Raw genomic sequence first — 22,047 nt, 5'->3', positions numbered from 1 at the left:
TAAAAACAGCACCAGCTTAGGATGGTGCTGTTCAAGTTACAGACTTATATAAACACTCAGTGGGTTCCATATTACACTGCTATGCTATATATATAAAAGACCAAATCCACGTAGCTTAGGCTGTGCTCATTTCCACCGGGTAATCCTGTGAGCCTGGAACTGGGTCAGCCTTGTGTGCATATATATTATTGTCCTTAAACACAGCTTGGTTACTCTGTCACGCGCTTCATTCACACGACACTTTGTGATGCTTTCTCCCTCGATTCCTAATAACATAAATAAAACCCCGAAGCCTGATGGGACAGCAGGAAATTCCAGCACGGCTGATGAGAAAATATGGCCATGCCTGTGCCAAAGCACACACGAAGATGCTATTTGTTGACATTTCATTTTCGCTGCTCTGTTAAAAGGCTGTCCGCAAGAAGCGATGCAGCTTTACTTCTGCGTTTGTAATTTTCCAACCACACTGAGCTGACACCGAGCATTACGTAATAATAACAGGGAGGACGTTAATGCCTTAACTACACCTTTTCACATGACAATGAGTGAAGACACATGTTGAATGTTGGATGACAAACAGTGCGTATCAGTCATCACTGTTGTCAAACCAAATCTTAACAAACCCTGTTCAAACACGGTGAACGTCTGTTCGCGATGTTTATTGCATAACATCTTTGCGGACGTCGCACTCGTTTTACATTGTGGGCCACATAGGGATCACTTTGATGTTAATCCCAGAGATATCTTAATATAAAAAAGACATGCAATTCCAACAGCATGTGTCAGTTTCTCTACACGATAAAAAAATAAATGTTTGAAATTACAGATAAAGTTTTAGTTAAAAGACTAAAATCTCTGCCCTCCTTCACTTGTTCCAAAGCCATCCAGTTGGCCAGATTGGAGTCTTTGCCAGGCCAATTCTAGCCCCTGGATCTTATGTTTGATACCTCTGCTCTAAACTTTTTTTGTAACATTAAATTGTTGCTTCACAGGCCCAGAGCTCTGGACTTTGTTTTAAATTAAATGACGACCCAGGACATCTCCTATGCAAGTACAAAACTAAGAGGATGAGATTTAAAAACCTGAATAAAAACAGACGGTGGGGCTACAGCTAAGACGTTTGTGACTGACAGGTTTAAAATTGACAGAGAAAAGTGTCTGCTGCTGATACTGCGTGACAAACTGTTGCAGTAGACGCAGCAAGCCTTGACAGTGATGCCTGATATTAGCCAACGAAACAGAAAAGCACTTACCTCATGCAAATTTAGCTCTTTGACTTTTTCCTTCTGAATGACCTAAAGGTGCAACAACAGAAGAAGAACCATTAGTTAGATTAACACTGTATGAGAATAATTATAACCAGTTCCTGAACAGAAACATCACAATATTATACACTAAAATGTGTGATTAACAATCAGAGAGACACAACGCACAAAACATGTGTTTATATTCTGTGATGCCATGTTTGGATGCTTTTTGCATGCTGGTAATACACAGTATTACATAATGTAAGTTTGTTAACACCTTCCATCTCTCTTTCTTTCTTTACACGCTATTATCTGCTCACATCTTTCACATAACCGTGACTTTTCCGGAAGTGCTGGACGTGCACGCGTGCTTACAAAAAACACAAACCCTTTAAAATTCTTGCTGCTGCCTAAGGAGTCAGCAATGGGAATTTTAAATGATGGCCAATGCACAGCTGATATAAACTAGACACTGCAATGATACTTCATTTCTGCGGTGCATTTAGCTACAGATGATTTCCTATCTCTGAAGTGTGTGTGTGTGTGTGTGTGTGTGTGTGTGTGTGTGTGTGTGTGTGTGTGTGTGTGTGTGTGTGTGTGTGTGTGTGTGTGTGTGTGTGCGCGCTTTTTCTTACTTGTTTGTAAGCATATAGTTCTTTGTGCGCCTGGTGCCGTAACCTGGGGAGAAGTAAAGACAAAACACCTTTTTGATTAATAATTGGCCTCCTTCACTTGACTCTATAACACAGAAACAATCCACATGTCCTGAAAAATTTTTTTCCTAGAGTCAGTCTACTCTAGTTTATCAGCAGGGGTGCTTTAATTAAAATGATAAACACTGTCATAACTTGGTGTACATAACTAGTTCAGAAATTATTTCGCTAAGAGACAGAGCAGTGCGCAACCATGAGATATGTTTGGGTTGTGCATTTTTCTCGTGAGTGCACGAGTCCTGCTTCTGGCAAGCTTCACCCCCTCACACAGGGTAAGTAAAATATTTCTAAAGCAACATGTTTTTAAATCTTTTTGACTAGCAATGCAGAAGCTGAGAGCAGGGAAGAGAGCCTGGAGAGCTGGAGGTATGCAATGGAGAGGAGAAAGAGTAAAGGCAGCAGAAGCGAGACAGAATACACGTGTGTGAATGAGAGGGCAAGTGCAGGAAAGGAGACCATGCAAGGATGAAAGGCAGTGAAGGTCGATGAGTTTAAATACATGGGGTCAACCATCCAAAGAAACAGACAATGGATAAGAGAGGTGAAGAAGAGAGTGCAGACACGGAGATGTAGTGAGACCTACTATGATGTATGATTTAGAGACGGTGGCACGGACAAAAAGACAAGAGGCTAAGCTGAAGATGCTAAGTAATTCACTGGGAATGACCAGCAGGGATTAGAAACGGGTACATCAGAGTTTGGACACAAAGTTGAAGCAGCAAAGCCGAGATGGTTTGTTGCAAAGGAGGGCTAATGGATATATTCATAAAAGGGTGTTGAAGATGGAGCTGCCAGGCAGGAGGAAAAGAGGAAGATCACAGAAGTTCATGGATGAGCAACAGAAGACATGCAGAGGGTTGATGGAGGCAGACGAGTCGCTGTGGCGACCCCTAAAGGGAGCAGCCGAAAGGAAAGAAAGAAGACGATGAAGGAGAACGCAGTAGTAAGCAAATTACATATTAACAGATACTCTTGGTTTCCTGTCAAAACAAGCACTGAACCTAAGGTAAAATATCAACTCACATCACCAAAAACACAGCGGATCATACATTAAAAGCATTACTGCAGGTTCCTGAGGCACTCTATAAAAGCACAACAAGAGTACCGGTCGATACAACCCGAGTTTAAGCTACAAAAAACATTCAGACAACAGGAAGAACACTGGATAAGAGGTTCTAGGTACTGAGAGGCAGAATAGCATATGCAAAAACAAACAAACAAATAAATAAATGAAATAAAAAATTAGGGAAGGAAAAAAAGAGCAAAAGAGATAGGAAAAATTCATAGGTTTGTAAGATTTACCTCCATTACAAGTAACCTTAACCTCTCGCAGCAGAGTGAGAGGGATCTGTAAAACAAGCAGCACAGTCTAGGAGAGAAACTGACATTTTGAAAGAGGTCAGCAGGTAAAGGTGCAGAGACTCCCAGGGGTAGGGGACAAGATCATGGGAGGGTGGGTCATAGGTGACTGATGGGGGGGAGGGAGGGGGGGGTGCTCATTAGCCCACAAGTACAATGTAAAAGTGGGCAAAAGTGGGAGAATACTTAATATGAGAACCAGGTGCCAAATAGGATAGAATTACGCTGCAGTCAGTGCCACCTACATAAAAACATGTATCATCTGCCCTGTGGTATCATGAGCACGTAATGAATATTATAAACTGCAGTGATGACTAACAGATTCAAATATACTTGCCGCATTTGTTCAGTGCTCCTTTTCCACGTTACAGAAACACCCAATACTTAAGACTCTTTGAATGTTTGTGCAAACTGAACTGCATATTTTGCACCTGTGTGTGTATGGATTAGAGACTCGCTGAGAGATGTGGTTGCGTTTCTCTGTGAGAGTCTGCCTTCTGTCAAAATGTATCTGCGAGTATATGTCTGCTGGAATCTTGCGAGTGAACTCTAACGTGTTACTTCATCTCTCCTTTCTCGCCCCTGCCGGTGATGCTTTACTGCACAGAAACCTTAAGATTCCCCCTTCATGGTGGTGTGAGCCGTGTCCACAGAGCTCCACAAAGTATTTCCCAAATATGGAGCAATCGTGTCATTTTTTTTAAATTATCGGACACCATGAGAAAATTTATACATATACTCATAACTGATTCACCCTTTGGGAGACTGCATCTTTAGAAGTCTTTTTATGGAGCCAAAATCGCTCATTTGCATTTAGAGAGTGAACCTGGCAATGTCAGCTTTTAGTACTGAATCATGGGACTGCATCAAAGTCATTAAGTGTCTCTTTACAGTTAGATGAGGAATTGTAAGGACACAAGAGGAGTTAATCTACTTACCATTTGCCCTGCAAGACAGGACATGACAAGACGGCGAGGGGAGAAATTTTTGAGCAACTGCTGCTTCTCACTGTTTTAGATAAAAAACGCTGGGCATTATTTGTGTTCAGTCTGCTGCTGCTAGGATAAAACCCGTGTTGCAACAGCAGCCGGGACAATTTGATTAGGCCAGTCGGCTTACAAAAGGAGCTAGCAAGGGAATGAAATCATGTCCACACTAATACGTTTTCATTTTAAAAAGAAAAACTTTCTGGATGTTTATAGCTAGTGTCCACATGGCCCTGACTCCTACAGCAAAGTTCTGAAAATGCTGCTGGACACATCTTAGCTTGTGCTTTTTTATTATTCAAACTAGGAGCGCCGCAGATCAAACACAGTTTAATGTCAAGTCCAGCTAATTAGGATCTTTTAGCTAACGGCCCTGCTAGGTCATTCCTAGAATAGCTTAGTGTGTGGGATAGGGCTGTTCGATATAACGATATATATCGGATGACGATATAAAAACGTCTATCGTTTCATTTTACGCTATCGTTTGTTTCGTGGTGTCGCAAAATAAACTGTTTATGGCAATATTTTTTTATCGTTTTGATGGTCACTGTAGTGGCTATATTAATTTCTTAAAGTTCTCTCTTTCTCTTATATTTTATATAACCAGTGTTGGGGAGTAACGGAATAAATGTACCGCCATTACGTATTTAAAATACAGAATATGAGTAACTGTATTCCGTTACAGTTACCGTTTAAAAAGGTGGTATTCAGAATACAGTTACTTTGTTGAAATAAATGGATTACACGGCGGTACTTTCCTGTTTCATATTGTGGCGGGTCAGGACTGTTTGGGTTTTGTTTGACAGCTACGTTCTGTTGTTCCAGGCGGCAGCGTTACGGTTGCCATGGTGACGCAGTCTCTCTGCAACTGTGTGTTTCCTGGGTGAGAGAGCGCTTTTTTGTTGTTGTTGTTGTGCTAAGCTAATAGGCCTAATGAATGTAGCCTTATGGCAGTGTAGTCCGTGCTGCAGGGAGAATGGACTGCCATACCAGTTATGTGTCTGTGAGCGCGAGGAGGGAGAAAAATGTGAGTGGAAAAGTACGAGCTGTCACCGAGCAGAAACAATAATAACCACTTCAGCCAAGAAGAGTGCCTGACGAGCCCAGTTGTAAGTTAACTATTAAGACTCGACTGTACACTGTGTTCGTGTTTTCCTCCGAAACAATAAGTTCCGTTGGAGCAGCCTTTCAACGCCTCTCTCTGTCTCTATTTTTCAGCTACGAGCCCGACACGGAACCAACGTATTAGCCAGAGGTCCCTTTACTACGGTTCGGAGCCACGGACCTTCAGTAATAGTAATAAATCACACAGCAACAGTACATTCATGCAGTTGTAAAAAGCATGATAATATATCCAAAGTAATCCTAAGTATGCAGAATACGTTACTCTCATTGAGTAACGTAACGGAATACATTACAAAATACATTTTGGGGCATGTATTCTGTAATCTGTAGTGGAATACATTTTAAAAGTAACCTTCCCAACACTGTATATAACCACACTACGGACGGACAAGCGCCTGTTTTTATGCGTTGTCGTTAGCAACAACGACGGTAAAACCATCGCGTGTCCGCTTGTTTATGTTCCACATAAACCTTTCACAATAAAGCTCAAGATCCTGTTGAGACTTTTCAAAATAAACTGAATCACGTGAAAGAGCAGATTATTTACGGATGAGAAGTAAAAAAGAGCCAGCAGGTGCTAAAAAAATAAACCTTAGACTCAAACGTTAGAACAGGCAACCCGCAGCACGCCGTGTAATAAATACAAAGAAAACGGCGGCCGGTACAACTTATGTCTAAAAATGTATCGTTTCATGCATCGGTTAAAACACTCGACTCCGGGTAAAGGACGCGCAGCTGGAAACACTTCCCGCAAGTCGAGCTGCCCGAGATTCACAGAATTTACAGAAAATGTTACATTTTTGTGATTTATATCGTTATCTGGACGATAAAATTCTTATATATCGGGATATGAGATTTTGGTCATATCGCACAGCCCTTGCTGGGGATGTTTTAAACTCCCCAAAAGAAACATCCTGTTTTGTTCTTCTGTTAAATGAACATTACGCTGTCTCTTCACATTACAGACAAGCGGGACTTGCCATGCTCCAACATTACTGCTATCTTTCTATTAACTAGCTACAGCCGCTAACTCAATGATAACTTAACGGAAAAGACATGTGGCTGTGTGGTAACATTTAACTGTGTGCACTGGCCTGGTTAATATGTACGTTAACAGTTGGATACTTGTCAGTGTCTCAGCTGCTTTGCCAAGTCTGTTGCGTTGCTGTGGCTGCGTGTCCGTGAAGATCGCACCATTAGGATGATTGCAAACGAGTATCTAAATTTTGGTACTAAATGCTATAGTAAGAATTGGCCTCATCTGGACAGCCAGACACGCATTTGGAAGCAGTTAGTATTTGCTGTCCTCTACCTCATGACCTTCTCTAGAGAACAAAAAGACATCAGCCCTGGCTAACTGGACACTTCAACATGGATTATGAATCACAACACGTTCACGCCACTTCTGTCAACACAAACAGTTATGCGATGTACGCTTTTAACCATTTCAGTAAGTCCAGAGATGGTTTTCGTAACGTTACTAAACAGATGAGTGTTCATCTGTTTAGGGATGGTTTTTTGTCAAAAGCAGCGTATCAAAATGAAAACGTATTAGTGTAGATGTAGCTGGTAAGTAGCAATCTCTGAATTTTCCTTTAAAGGAAATAATTACACTAAAGATGCTGTGCTTACAAAGGGGCTTAAAAAAAAGATTAGTTACAAGCAACATGTTTAAACACCAGTGGAAGTTTAATGCATATCCTAAAGGTTTAGGTTAGGTTAAGTGGCAATAAAGCAGCAAATAAATAAATGAATAAAAAAAGTTATTACTAGTTTCTTTGACATGTAGTGCCATGATCATCATAATGTATCAAAAAACCACTTTGGATATCAGCCATTTTTAAATATTTTTTAAGATATCAAATTGTTATATATGTATATCAGAGAAACTTTCTCCAAACTGTGCTGTTGAAACATTTTTCCCCACTTGTGAGAAAACTATTAGCAAATGCTTATTAACACACATTTCTCAAAAAAAGGAAGAAAACAAGAGCTTTTTTCTTTCCCCACAAAATCTCAGCCTAAAGCGGCAGTGACAAGTGCCATACAGTATGTTGTTAAAGGCTACAAGGTCATGTTATGTAACCAGCTCGCACGTATGCACAAGCATTTCCATGTTTCTGAATTACTAGTTATAAAGAACTCATTAACATTAAGCCATTTTCAGTACTCAACATCTCCTCACATTATGCAAAAATATGGACAGAGCTAAAGTGAAACAGTACAAGGGGAATTCTGAATGAATGTGAGGCAAACAGACCTAGAGAAAGAGCTATCGTGCCGTTGCATAATGACAGTTTTCAAGTGTCAGATGAGCACTGGCGCTGATGGTTTGGTGGTCAAGTGGTACGCTGTGTTCTAAATCACCATCGTCTTCGAAAACAAGCTTCACACAACCTCTTCTGGACAGAGCTGTGTGAATTACAAATGTGCGCGCAAATTCCAAGCCTGCTGGGGCTGATTTACAGGAATGGGAGAGTAATGATTGGAATTTGCTTCCTAATTTGCACATGTAAATGAATTTGTATAGGCAAATCTGGGAGCCTTCTCAGGTTAACTGATTTACAAATACCAACACAAAAATCAATAAATAATGAATGTATTAAAAAAAATACAACAATGTGTCTCTTTAAATGATTAATAAATGTTTGTATCTTCCATCCTAGCTTTTCAGAGACCACATGCGGTACTAGCACCAGATTAATCTTATGCACACACTAATGTTGCCTGTATGACACTTTATGCCACAAACCCGCATGGCAAAGCAACCATTTCTCTCTCACACACAGACACATTATAAAAATTCCAATCCTCCGCTGATCCCAAGCTAAAGTCTGCATGACTCTTACCTTATTAAGTAGCAGCAGAAGAGGAGGCTGAGGATGAAGACAAAGATGGCTGTCCCAAACACCACAATGTAGATGTTAAGGGGAAGGTTCTGGAACCCTATATTTGGCATCCTGAAACTGTAGTGTGGGAAATCGGAGCTCATGGATAGCCTGGATGGAAAGACACAAATGGACATAAGTACTTCCAGACACCAACACAGTCCACAGAAAGAAAACCCCTTTGTACCAGTAAGAAAACTAAATGACTCTAAGGAGCTGGAGCTGAGGGCATGTCATCATTTTAGAAGTGCTGCTTAACTGTAATACCATATATCTACAAGTGTTACAATTAGTTAACCTTGATGAAGTGATGTAAAATACAATGTAATGATAAAACACGGGTTAACTGGGACTTGTTGTCCAAAGACAAAAACCATCCTGCATGAAGGTAAACTTAAACCTCAGAATCTGCAATGAAAACAAACAGCAGGGCAATGATGCAACGAGTAATAAAGGGCAACTCAGAAAGCACAACTGTGACATTATAGCATTCACGACCTCTTGGTATCGAACCACTAAAGCTTTGTTTCTACCAAAACAAGGCAAGAGAACAGAGAAAATTGTTTATTTATGTAATTTATATCATTTAAAAAGAGTGTAAACACATGTGCAGGCAACTTTTGTTTAATATTTTCTTCCATGTTTGTACTTCTGATAAACTTAATCCATCAAATCCAAGGAACACTAACAAGGATAAACTGGCCAAGTGCTCTTACTCAACTTATGAAAAAGGACAAGACTGGGCATGTCTGAGCCTACCCACAGAAGATGAGGAGGGGGGACCGGAATAACTTTTGCTCCTTTTGGACCCGTGTCTTGTGCTCCTCCCTCTTCCCTAAAGGCTTCATTCCTGTACACTTCCCAAGTGGAAAGTTTTGGAGGTTTTACTGAGGCCATTAACAATCCCCTGCTCACTGTATAACTGTCCACCCCCCTCCCCCAAAAAAAGCTTTCTATTACATAACAGAGTCACCTCCATATGGTGGGCACTTTCTTAGCTTTATTTCGAGGCGCTTCTACATGACATTACTCCAGCTGGTATTAGCAATCATGATAGCTGCCTTGCTCCAGAGCTGCAAGTCATCCATACATAAACGTGGTTGGCACAGCGTCTCTTTCTAGCTTTACACAAGAGCAATGCAAGGCACATGGTTTATGATACAGGAGAAGTAAAGGACCTGATGTTCTCCTAACAAATGTTTCAGTGGCTCAGCATGACTTTGAAACTGTCAGATTACAAAAAGACTGTAAAAGCTACGAGGACCGAGATTTATCCCTTAAATATAAAGAGCTCTGAGTGAACTGAGCACATGGAGTCACCAGTTTAAAGGGGGGTGAAACGGGAAAAATGTCCCAAATATTAGGCACAACAGCCAGGTCAAGCTTGAGTAGTATCTCAGAGGAAACTGAGCCCAAATTGTATGTGTAAGTATCACATCCCAGAGGATGGAATCCGGCGTTTAAGATAAGCATAGCTTAGATAAGGAATGAAGCTAGCGTGCTGTCTTCAGAAGAGAGGCTATTGAACTCAAAAGCTAACTGAGTTTTTTGTTTGTTTTTTCCTCCAAAGACACTTTGAAAAGACAATTGCTGACTCAGAATAGAAATGAAATTCTTGTGACTTTAACAACAGTTTCCTCTGCTGGCCTGCAAAACATTGTGGTGCATGTAGAGATCAGAGTATTACATGAACATCAGGGAAAGTCTATTATATTCAATTTCAAATATCCTAAACTCATAGGGCTCCCAGTGGCCCCGTGAGTTTAATCATTCATGAACGAGCAGCAAAAAAGACATTTCAGTTTAGAATTTTGCCAGCTAACTGAAGCTTGGTAGCCTCGCATGTGCAAAACTCAAGCCCCAAGCTCAACTGTCTTCTTCACAAACAAAGTCCAGGCAACTATGCTCTTGTTATCCGATAACAAACATGCCTCTGTGCTGCGTACCTTTGACACAATGTGAGAAGCACCTCCAGAAACACCTCCAAAACTTGAAAACAAAACACACACTTTCATTTACAAGATTAGTCCTCTGTTGCAATCTTGCGTCAGTTCACACAGTTAGAATAATTTCTTCGAGTAGTTCAAGCTACCAAGTTACACAACTACATGTTAATGAAATTATCTCCAGACTGCATCACTTATATTTTTGTTAAATATAGAATAAAGAAACTCACATATACATACCCTATTGGTGCTTTCATGCTGAAGAGCAGAAAAGTGTGCATCTATCTGTAACACAGGCCTTTACAAAGTGCCATGCTGTGTCCTTGAGAGCCTTTTCACTGAGTGCATCTGTTTGGATCATATCTGCGCCCTGTTCATAAAGGCTCCCTGCCAAACTCGAGCCCCTCTCTGCTCTCCGACTCTTTTTGGCTTCTCTGTATTAACAAGAGCTGAGCCGAAACTGAAGTTTTGGGGCCAATTCCGACTTACAAACTGTAGAGATGGAAGGTTGGAGACACGGCTCAACTCCAAACCGCATTGTGACGCATGCTCTGTTATTTGTGAGACTCTTGTAAACAAAGGAGCCAAAGTTGGCAAACTACTGTAACTACTGTAAGACACAGTTCCTTTATCTGCATTCAAGTTCAAAGAAAAAAAAAAGCTTCTGTCTGACATATCAGGCCAATATTGGTCAACATTGTCCAACCAACACAGCCGCAGCATCATACCCGAGCTTAACTAACCACAGAAACATGCTGCGCAAACACCTCTGGAGAAATCTGAGTGCGACACACTGACAAACCTGTTCCTCATAGTAGATAATTAGGACAGAGGTCTTCAGCACAATCTGGAAAAACAGACGCTGGAAAATTGGAATAAAACTAAAACACTACAGTTTGGAAAACTAGTATTTAGTCGTATTATATATTTTTATATGTCTAGTATTATTTTTTATTATTAAGTTTTTAAATGTCATTCATAAAGAGTGGCATTTTGTCAATGGGGAACAGTTTAAATACAATAATGAGTTTCCACAGTTCCACAGTTCTTAAATATCGCAAAGTAAACAAAAGCACATAAACTGACATGTGACCCAAGCGCTGAACTTTAACTCTGTTTCTCTGAAATCCAGCACAGATATGGTTTTATTGCTTGCTATATGAGAGACACGTAGGTCAGGGATCTGGTTACTGGGATGTGTCTATTAGGTATGCTGGTCACGGCTAATACGATCACACTGAAAGATAGGTTTAAGAAGTCTTTTGCCCTAAACCATGAGGCTGTGTCTTTCACTCTGTGCAGCATCCCTTCAGTATCAAGATTCGCTGACTGACAGGGTCGTGGGTACATCAAGATCTTGAAATATAACCCCCTTGCAGTCAACAACTTACATACCTCCAATTTTGTTTGTGTGTGTGTGTGTGCGCGCGCGTGAGGGGGAGCGGCATCACGTTGTCAAACACAGGAGAGTATTAGAAAAGGAGCCAGTGTGAACTGGGTGATATAAATTATTCTTTTTGTATTAAATGTATCTGCTCTCCTCATTCCTCCCTTTCTTTCACCACCTGCCTGTCTCCCTCAGACATTTTTACACGGCCTCACCCTATTACGTAACCAGCAACAAGGCTATGCACACTGCAGATGCATTGGAAATGAAGATGAGTGGGAAAATCTTCACATTCCTTGTGCATGGCTTTGTGAGACATGATTGAAGAAAAACAAAGCAAAAGTAATTATTCTATTTTCATCAAGAGTAAAATAGAAAGGAATTCGTGCAAAGTACAAATGAAGAAAACATGACTTTTGATGTTCACCTTTTGTCTGACCTCTGATATTTTATTGTCCAGATTCATGTGCGATGGGACTAGAAAGAGTTACTCCACACTGAGCTCCTATATGTGGGTTTCCTAATGATAACAGCATATTCTTGCACAGAGTTTATTTCAAGAAGTTGCATGATCCACACGACCAACCACAATTCTTCAGTTTAATGTCACATCTTGGGGATGAATACACACAGGAAGAGGCATGACAAGCAAAGGAATTCCTCATAAAATGTTCACAACTGAACACTGAAATGTCCAGTATTTTGCGTTAATGCTGAACACACGTAAGCTTGTGACGCGTGTCACAAGCAGCAGAATCACGCATCGCTATCGTCAAGCGGTTACATACACGACTATTTTAGCGTAACTGACTGCACAATGCCCAAAGTACAGTGCCGCAGCACAATGACTAAAGGACACAAAGGATACATTTTGCCTGCCGAATCATGGGATTAAAAAAACAAACAAAACAACAACATTATCGGGGTGTATCTGCAGAATTTGTTGTTTTTGTGTCAGCAGGATGTACTTAAACACAATACACAGGGCACATAACATCACGAATGTCAGCAGCAGACTGTAAAAACAACAACCATGTAATACGTGACAAGAGAAACAATAGCTAGGTTTCATTTGACGTAGACGTGACGTCGACGTAAAGCGCGAAATTTGACTGGCGGTCGGAAGTGAAAAAGATAAGCGCAAAATCACAGACAGACAGTACGCAAAATGCCTATGTCCTGTTGTGTTTACGGATGCTCCAGTAGGTCGACCAGAGAAACTGATAAACGGTATTTTAGGGTACCAAAAATAGCCCAACGAAGAGGAGAAAAATGGAAAATTCTAACCGAAAAACGTAGGAAAAAATGGATTTTAAATTTACGTTTACAGTCGGGAGGAGCAGAGTCTGCCAATGCCCGTGTCTGCAGCGACCACTTCGTCAGAGGTAATGTTATGTTTGCAAACGAACTTATTAGCATTAGGTTGTCGTTAAATTCTCGTTTACTTAGTGCTTTTAAGTTAGTAGTCTAATATTGACTTGATTGGGACTATAGGCTGCCCAAGTGCTTTGGATGACGAAGAGTCGGAGGACTGGGCTCCGACGGTCAATCTCGGCTACGAACGAAAACCCAGATCGGAATCAGTTCTCAAACGAGAGAAAAGAATGAAGCTTAAGGCAGAACAGCATCGATGTGCAGAGGCGATTTTGGATATGCAACAGACGGCTGAGAGCCCGGATTTGAGCCTAGTGACAGTGGAGAACAGGCTACTAACCCTGCCATACAATTGCAATGAGCTGCAATCACTTCTCCATCCTCCTTTGCAATTACCCAAGTCTTCAGAGGTGTCTCGTTAGACCGCTGAGAATGGTTTACCTTGAAACAAACAACTGTCACTCTAACGAAGTCCTAAGGATGTGGCATGTTTGTTGACGTTAAAGCCGCTACCGCTAACTGTTAGCGTGTTTAAGATAAAGCAATATAAGAACAAACACTCACCCTTGCAAACACCAAACTGTATCCATCACGGAGACGTTCTGTTCCAAGGTTGTGGACCCACCCGCTGACAAAAACATTGTACGCCTCCAGACTCTTGAAAGCTTTCATTTGCTGCCTAGTGTAGTAAGAAGTCTGGAGGACCAAGTAGTTGGTGATATCCACAGCCTCGATAGTAGGCAAATCCTTTACTTCTGTGGTGTATTCGGACATTTTCAAAGAATACGGATCACGTCCGATATATTTTTTAACTATCTGTTTATATCTCTCCCGAGAAACGGGGTCTAAAGTTGCACAATAGCTGCTCTCCTGACTCTCCACAGTGTCCTCCATGTTTACTTCCGCCCTCCACTCAAAAATCGCGCTGCCTCCGCACGTCATCAGAACCACGTGACCGCAACCCAACTATTACACGCAAATTAAACTTGTGCGTCAGATCTACGTCGTAACTTACACCATAAGTGCAACCCCACCTAACCCTACGCCGCAACCTTCTACGTAACCTGGTGTGCACCTCCCAATAAATGTAACTACAATCGAGTCCATGGTTTGTTTGTTTTTTACATTGTGTTATGGTTATACAAACATAGTAAAATTATAAAGCGAGCACTGATAAAGCCAGCCAGCACGTGCAGAACATTTCCCTAACCAGAGAAAACTGAAAAACGTAACTCAGATTGTTTCCACAGTTTTATATAATGAAGATAAACATGTGTTGCCTAACTTACTGGGAAGTCTCCAATCAATTTTCTACAAAAGCAAGTCATCATAAGGACACGTGAAAAAAAAAAAAAAAAAAATCAATGAAACTTCAGATATTTGTGTACATTTGTAGTCTGTGTTTGTTTTGTTCCTACCTACAACTGAGCCTGATTCTGATTTGATCACAAACTTTCAACTCCGTTTAATTTGAAGCAACAGCTCTCCTTAGACCCGAGACAAAAACAAGCCGGAAAAAATAATGGGAGAGCTGTTGCTTCCCATTTGTCGGAACACTGTGCTTCTCCTGGGGATAACATCAACTTCCTAACTAAGAGAGGAGCAAAGACAATGTCTCAGACTGCACTTTTTCATCTCTGCTGGCAGGCAGTTTCAACTTTTAAACTATTTCATAACTTTTTTGGGATTTTTTTTAACTGACTGCAGCCCATGAAGAAACTTTTCCAGTAAGCCAGTGACTCATGATTTATCTGTGCAACAGACTGAAAGCAAAACAATGTTATGCAGTTGTTTCACACTGTAAAACATTCACATCTACTTGAGTCTGATAGGTCAGCCTGATAGAAAAATCTACACGTACGTTAAACCCACTAAAACAAACCAGATGACAATGTAGCCACTACAGAATAAAGTCCTTATAAGAACGTTAAAAAGGGTCACCCTTGGATACAGACCTAATGTTTTCAATGAACAACCCAGGATAGGAACCTTCCCTTTCCATTCGCTCATTACCACACCTCCTGATGAGCATTGTGTAACTTATTAATGATATAACTCACTGTTTGTAAACCTTAAACGTAAAGGACACACCCCGCCTCCACCACCCACAATCCTGCCTTGAACTTCTGATCAATAGAAGCTGAACCTTTTTGAACGAGTACCACATGATCCCTCTATGTTTCTACTTTCTTTTGTCCAGCAGCTGGTGAGTTTTACTGCTACTGGGTTCCAAAGAGGAAGAAGTAGTTAAAACCTTAACAAATTAAAAAAAAATGTTACCTATATAAATAAACACCAAACTGCTTTTAAAACAACGCCTAAACTTTTAAATCTGTTGTACAGTTTCTTATTATCAGCCCTCAGCATTATAATACACAAGATGCTGTATGAAGAGAAGTGGAAATTTCCACTAGCAGCCATGAACGGCCATGAGGTTTGCACATCTGAAACTTAATATGCCAAAGGGCAGCAACAAACACCAGGGCCTCACAGGCAGAGTAAGGGGCTCTTTAAAATGTGCTGGCAGCGAAAAGTGAAATGTCTGCACTCACATGACACTTCACTTACATATCATATTTTCAGCAGTTTAATGTTCAGATAACTGAATCTAAACACAGCTGATCCTTATGCCTTAAGACAAGAGTATGATACAAGCCTCAGCGTGAGAGAAGAAAGCTTTTAAACAGTAATTCAATGAAAAAGATGGATTATGTTTTGCATGCAGCAGATAAAGACATGGTTGTGCATCTCACTATTTACTTTTGGCTAGCAGTGCCCACAAACGCTTGCTTTTCCAAAGTTGGACCAGGTTCTACAATAAGTAGGTCACTGTAGCTGTAAATCTAGTTATGGAGACGTGGGAGACAGGGTTGTCAACGGGGGCGAGCTCATAGCAACTGATGACACCTAACAGAACTGCATGCGCACTTATACATTCAGAAACATGCATGAAATCCACACATATAACAAGCAGTCTTCGTCATCATTAAGTTTCCCTAGAAAGTGTTAACTGTAAGGCTCCTTTTCTAGTGCCGGAAATGTTGAGTATACTTTGTCACTAGCAAAGACGCCGCCCCTCATTTGCTGATCGGCTGTTCGATACGGTGTTAGCCTTACTTTTTAATCTACTTGTGCATATTTACCGACTCAACACATGTGAATCAGTGAGGAGGGCGTTTTTACAATAGGTAACCAGTCATTTGTAGACTCCTCAAAATAAATCACTCTTTATTAATTTTATCTCCCTGCAACAGAGACAGAAAGCCAGGAACAGTTTTATAAAAGGAAGTCATTAAAGAGACACTGGGGACTGGTGTGATTACTTAATAATAATAGATGAAACATGAATGCAGTAGTACAGGATTTTGAGGATTTTCTGGCATGTCCCAGTTCAAAAGCCAAAACGTTTACAAACCACAACTTTTAACCATCATTAACCAAAAAGAAAAAAAGTCTCCAGCATCAACAACCTCGTATTCACTCGACTTTCATATTCATATTTTTTCCCTGCTTGTCTGTACTCTACCTGCCTTGCCTCCACACCACAGCTTTAGAACCACTGGTGTAGTATACGGAAGGGCTGTATTTGCAGTAGGCTAATTAGAGTTTTATGATGTCAGTACAGCCTGTTCCCATCCCGCCAGCATTAATTACTGCATATTTGTCAAAGCTAGTGGCTCAGTCAGGTACAAGGTGGCCTTGGAAATCTTTGCTCCTGAAACACTGGGTCAAAGCACGAGTGAATCAGAGTGGTCACTCCCACCTCATCGTTTGTCACATCTTAAACTGAACCAAGCGGCTGTCAGTGCTGAAATATAAACAGCAAAATTAAAAGGCCTTGACAATTTGTTACAAGAAAACCAAATTTAACTATAACTTCAAGCCACAAGTGAGACAAAGGCTCATAGTAGAGGTGTCATGAGCGGGGAAATAACCTACAGAGAGCAAAACCACTTGTGTACCAGGCTGTACATGGGCGTCTGTAGTCTATAGGGATTGACTCCCTTTTGGCACCAGCAACAAATGGCCATTTGAAGCTTGGCATGTTTTGGCACTTGTGCTTTGGCTTAATGTTCAAACCCCAAAGGCTCACTTGTTTACAAGTTTCTTTGAGCGTTCTTTCACTTTCACTAGTCTACCACGCTGTAATTCACTCCTGTAATCGCAAAGATTAGAGTTTACCTTTATGGTTTTTTTCTCTATGGTGTTTTGCGTGCGGTGATAAGTTGTTATTTTTCACTCGGTTTAGTCTCGATAGTGTTGCTTCTAAATGAGAAAATCTGCTGCCTACTTCATGCTAACTTTTAGAGTATGTTTTTTGAGGCTATATTCAAGCCATACTTGAACATTTGATTGATTTCTCTTCCTTTTTAACCATTTTTGTCTGTCTCCGTCTCCATGAGCTCATCATCGTTCCTCAGTGGACTTTCACAGTAACACAAGACGACACAAATACGAGAAAACTGACACACACAGCTGCCTCATAGCACTCTTGCCCCTGTGCTTCTCTGCAGTTTCTTTTTTCACCCTCCTTTCAGCACTCCCTGCCACCTCATTAACCAGTTTCCATTTGACTGTCAAAGTTTTACTTTCTTTTCTGCTCTTCATTTTATTTGCAACTTCTCGGCTGTTTATTTGCCTTCTAAAAAGCAGCATGATCGCTGAACAGGCTCGTGGTTAAATTGTAGCAAGCAGCGTCCTTTTACAACTACCTACTTTAGGGAAATGGGACCCTTGGATGTGCAAAGTGCAGGGTCACAGCTAGTATAAATAACCTGTAGTCATGTGAGGGTGAGTAAGTCAAGTAGAAACATGAAAACAAGCTGAAGTCATATCAATTCTTAGCGTTATCTGCTATTGACCCACAGGGAATCAACAACCAGCCTATGTCAAGTGCAACTTTTGTAAAGAAAACAAGCTGTAAAACTAGTCAGTTAACCCATAGTTAGTATCAGTGAGTCCATACATAAGTGAATTTAGTACTTAGCACTTAAGTACTTAGTTGAGGCCAAGAGCCACAAGTGAATGATCAGTGGGTGAAATCTAAGCATTAGATGATTTTCAAAGGGGATCATAAGTATCTCTCTTCACCATATACTCACTAATAGAAACCCTATATTTTGGTTTATTTACTATAATTAAATTGGTTATCATTTGTGAAGGCTTATTGTGATACAGATACATATGAGCACAGGAGCGTACACAAGGATTTGTGGATCAATTACATCTCAAGTGCTGCAGCCATCAAGCTTGTATTTCCAGATCAGAGAATATTTGGAACATGTTGGACAGGCTTTAAGCATACACCATGAATTTGTTAAGTCACTAGTCTATTTAACCTTTCCCTTAAGCATTAGAGCACTTGTGGGATGTGTGTGTGTGTGTGTGTGGGGGGGGGGGGCTTCCCAGCTTAATATGACAATGCTCATTTCCTGTGAAACAGGACAATTACACAAGAAGCATTAACACACTGTAAGGAAGCATTTAGCAAGTTGACTGGAGTATAACTACTTGCTTCAATTCAATTCAATTCTATTTGTATAGCACCATGTCACCCCAACAGTTGCTTCAAAGTGCTTTGTATTTTGAGGTAGAGACTCTACAAAAATACAAAGAAAACCCCAACAATCATATGACTCCCTACAAGCAAGTGCTTTGGTGAAAGTGGGATGGAAAAACTCCCCTTTAACAGGAAGAAACCTCGAGCAAAACCAGGCTCAGGAAGAGGCGCCATCTGCCGCTACCGGTCGAGGATGAGCGGATGAAGACAGGACAAAGGCATGGAAGAAAGGCAGAGATTAATATTAACAAACAATTAAATGCAGATGTGTGTAGACACATAGTAGGTGAAAAAGGTGACTGAAGAAGAAGTACTAAAGGCATCATGGGAATCCTCCAGCAGCCTAGACCTATTGCAGCGTAACTAAGAGATCACAGGTGGATGTTTTTGTATCTGTGACACAGCTTTGCCTAGTTTTTCTGAGTATCTAACAAGTCTTCAAAGAAGGCATTAAAAAAGCAGAACGGCCATTATTGATGCTCTGTCAGACAGTGAAGTAAGAGGAAGCCCAACCCCTTACTGTTACAGACATCCAGTGTTGCATCACCAGGTGCCCTTGAGGAAAAAAAACAGCCCACTTTTTAAGTAAACAGGCATGGACTTCACTCCTTCCCTCATGGAAAATTTCTGTGTAATCGGTTGCACCATCAATTCATTTCCTCTAACTAACACTATTTTTCATAGACTTACAAGCTATTACCATCATGGACTGTTCGCTGCCTGCTCTCACTGAATATTCACTTACATTTTTTGGTAGTAAACTTTTGTTACAATGTTTTCTTTTCTTTTTGATGGCTGAAACTGCACAGAATCAAACATGCTACTTCGAATGCTTGAAGGCTGTTAAAATAAGCTTTATTAAATGGATTTCACATTTATGAGCAGGTTAGTGTTAATGTACAACCAATCCACTTGAAGACTGAGTGATTGCTAATGCTACTATCTTTATCAATACGCTAGATATAGGCATTATACATACGTAACCCAATTATTACATTGTACAAATTAAATATCCCTGCTTGCCTTACTTGTAGAGGAAAGAAAAAATTTGGGGGGGGGGGGACTGCCAAGCCATTTTTACTCAGTTTTGTACGTATCATTCAGTCACATGCACCAACCTGTCATTAGTACTGGTGGATAACGTCTAAACTTTTGGAACAAGCCATTTAATTACTTCATAGCCCAAAGTCACAAAGCAACAGTTCATACAGCGTGCACAAGGACTCTATTCTTAGACCCCTGAACGTCAGGGAACAGTTGAAATATAAACTGTTCAATGCTGCGACTGCATGTTTTCTTTTCCTAGAATGAGTGGGTGATTGAATGTGTGATTACACTTTACATTGTCTCGAATTGTCTACTTCACAGCTGAGACCACAGCTGCAAGTCAGGTTTGCAAGAGTCAGTGCAATACTGCAACATTGCATCTAGAGTTCACAAACGAGTTCAGCACAAAGACAGCATAACACTTTTTTTTTGGCCACAATCACCTATGAGATGCTGAACCATTTACGTAACCCATGTTAAACACACTGTAATAGCAGAAAAAAGTTAAAAATATTGTTTAATATTAAAATAAAGTATAATATATTGCTCATTAATCTTTTTGGAATATGTAGATAAACAAATCATTGCCTTAACGTCTTGGAAATTCACACTATTTTTCCTCAGTTATAATCAAAATGTAGAGTCATATGTGGGTGACCAGATACCAAAAAAATTTGTGTTTGTGTGGGGCCGTGCTGCCAGGTAGACTGATATTTTCATACTGAACTTAAAAATAAAAATACATATACTCTGCAGGATGCCAGATATGCACCTAAAGGCAAAATAAATTACATCTGAAAGCTACTTATCCAACTCTCTTGATGAGTAAAAACAATAAAAGGGGGAGTTGAAGTTTGCTCTTATTGTCTCATACTCTTTATATTATGTGCATTGTCTGTATTTTCAGCTGCTTTTCTGTCTGCTGATCATCACTGGAGCTCAGCAGGGATGCACCCATCAATCGTTGTGCTTTTTTAAAGCCATATCTGATGATTTTGATCATTTATGTGTCACTTCAGGCCACATTTTCCTCTGTGTGAAATTGAAGAAAAACTGTATTTCCCACTGTCGTTTCATTTTCTTTGAAGTAGTTTCTGTTACATCTCTGTGGTGTAACTGAGCCATTCATGATATGGTTGTTGCTCATTAAAGAACAGGAGACCAGTTGGGCGTGGGCTCCCAAGCTAGTAGCCGTCAGGCTAACCTTAGCTTCAAATGACATAGCATTACTTAACGTGAGCAGCCCCCCTCCACCCCCTTTCTTTTACTACTGAAAAACCATTTAAGTTCACTTACACAAATTCATGAACATTCAGTCATTTCCCTGAAACATTTTAAGTTGTTTTATAATAACTTGAAGAGTAATTTAGTGCAATACTGTTAGTTTTGGCTGGTTTTGAACTTAAATTGGGAGCATCAGTGCTTTTTACCAAGTTGGGCTCATTGGATGTTAACAGTTGACAGTAAGCTAGCAGCTACAGATAACAGGTTAATTAAAATAAAAAGAAAGTACTATCAACTCACCAGCGATCCCCCCAGCAGCCCCAGTAGTAGCCGTGCTTTTCTACAACGTGCTTCTTCTAATAGGCTTTAAAGAAAAGGCGACAAGTCGATCCAAACCGAAACTCGTCCTGGCAGCAAAGAGCCGTCTTATCTCTGCGTTACCAAATCCCCGCTGTAGGGCGACGATCTCATCACACAACCCCCCCGGCCTGCGGTGTTCACGACTCCTGGCTGTTGTGGTTATCACGATTCTTGATTCATTTGATTCAAAATCAGCGATGAGTAAGAGAGCAGCTTGCAGTGGCGAATAACTGTCTCAGAGGCGGGCGGTCTTAGTTTTTTTCCAGAGAAAAAGAGCGCTTATGGGAGTGGTAACCGAGCTTGGCAGTCTGCACGGTTCGCACGTAGTCGTTTGTTAGCCCACTACCACAACTAGCATATAGATCCCACCTCCTCCTGCTAGTCGGATCAGTGTGCACAGACCGAGACGGGCAACGCCACTGGAGGTTTTGAGGACAGCCTGTACGAGGGGAGTGATGCTAGGGATGGAGGGAGGGGGGATGCTGCACATGATGGTCACGTAGCTGATTGCAAAGCTGCACTCACAAATAATGGTTGGAGTCAGAACCGATGCTAGTTCTCTAAATGTTCATAGGTTTCATAGAAGTGCAGTCATTTCCTGATTTATCGACATAAATATCTTCTGAATTAACTAGGTTTTATGTTTTCTAAATATTTTCTTGTAAAAACAGAATATCGTCTCCAACTAAGTTCTGTTTTAATGTTTTAAAGTATTTCTATTCCCAAAGAGCAAACAATTACTTGAAAACTTTAATACAGTTTTTCTTGGTTCTCTCGGTGTTCTTGGTGAATTACTAAATTCAGTTGTAATAACAACACTTTGAGTTTTGT

General features: G+C 40.6%; 1 protein-coding gene across 3 annotated transcripts in view; it reads right to left on the bottom strand.

The window, feature by feature from the left end:
* The window catches only part of rnf24 (ring finger protein 24), a 32,203-nt gene extending 10,577 nt beyond the window's left edge, over positions 1–21,626 (bottom strand). The window contains exons 1-5 of one of the 3 annotated variants that reach the window (XM_085409783.1): positions 10,505–10,979; positions 10,265–10,307; positions 8,280–8,429; positions 1,883–1,925; positions 1,254–1,295 (exon numbers count right to left, since the gene is read on the bottom strand). In XM_085409783.1, coding sequence (XP_085265909.1) covers positions 1,254–1,295; positions 1,883–1,925; positions 8,280–8,422 — 228 coding nt within the window. In that variant the 5' untranslated portion in view covers positions 8,423–8,429; positions 10,265–10,307; positions 10,505–10,979. Of the gene's footprint in view, positions 1–1,253; positions 1,296–1,882; positions 1,926–8,279; positions 8,430–10,264; positions 10,308–10,504; positions 10,990–21,156 lie in introns of those variants that run through there. The other 2 variants (XM_085409782.1, XM_085409781.1) reach the window with 2 other exon arrangements.
* Positions 21,627–22,047: the final 421 nt, after the last annotated feature.

The sequence above is a fragment of the Rhamphochromis longiceps genome, linkage group LG6 (assembly GCF_057381845.1).
Source record: "Rhamphochromis longiceps isolate RC_006_pf linkage group LG6, R_longiceps_female_GT1.1, whole genome shotgun sequence".
NCBI classification, from domain to species: Eukaryota; Metazoa; Chordata; class Actinopteri; order Cichliformes; family Cichlidae; genus Rhamphochromis; species Rhamphochromis longiceps.
Note: the sequence above shows the minus strand (reverse complement) of the source record. Positions and strands in the feature narration are given on the sequence as shown.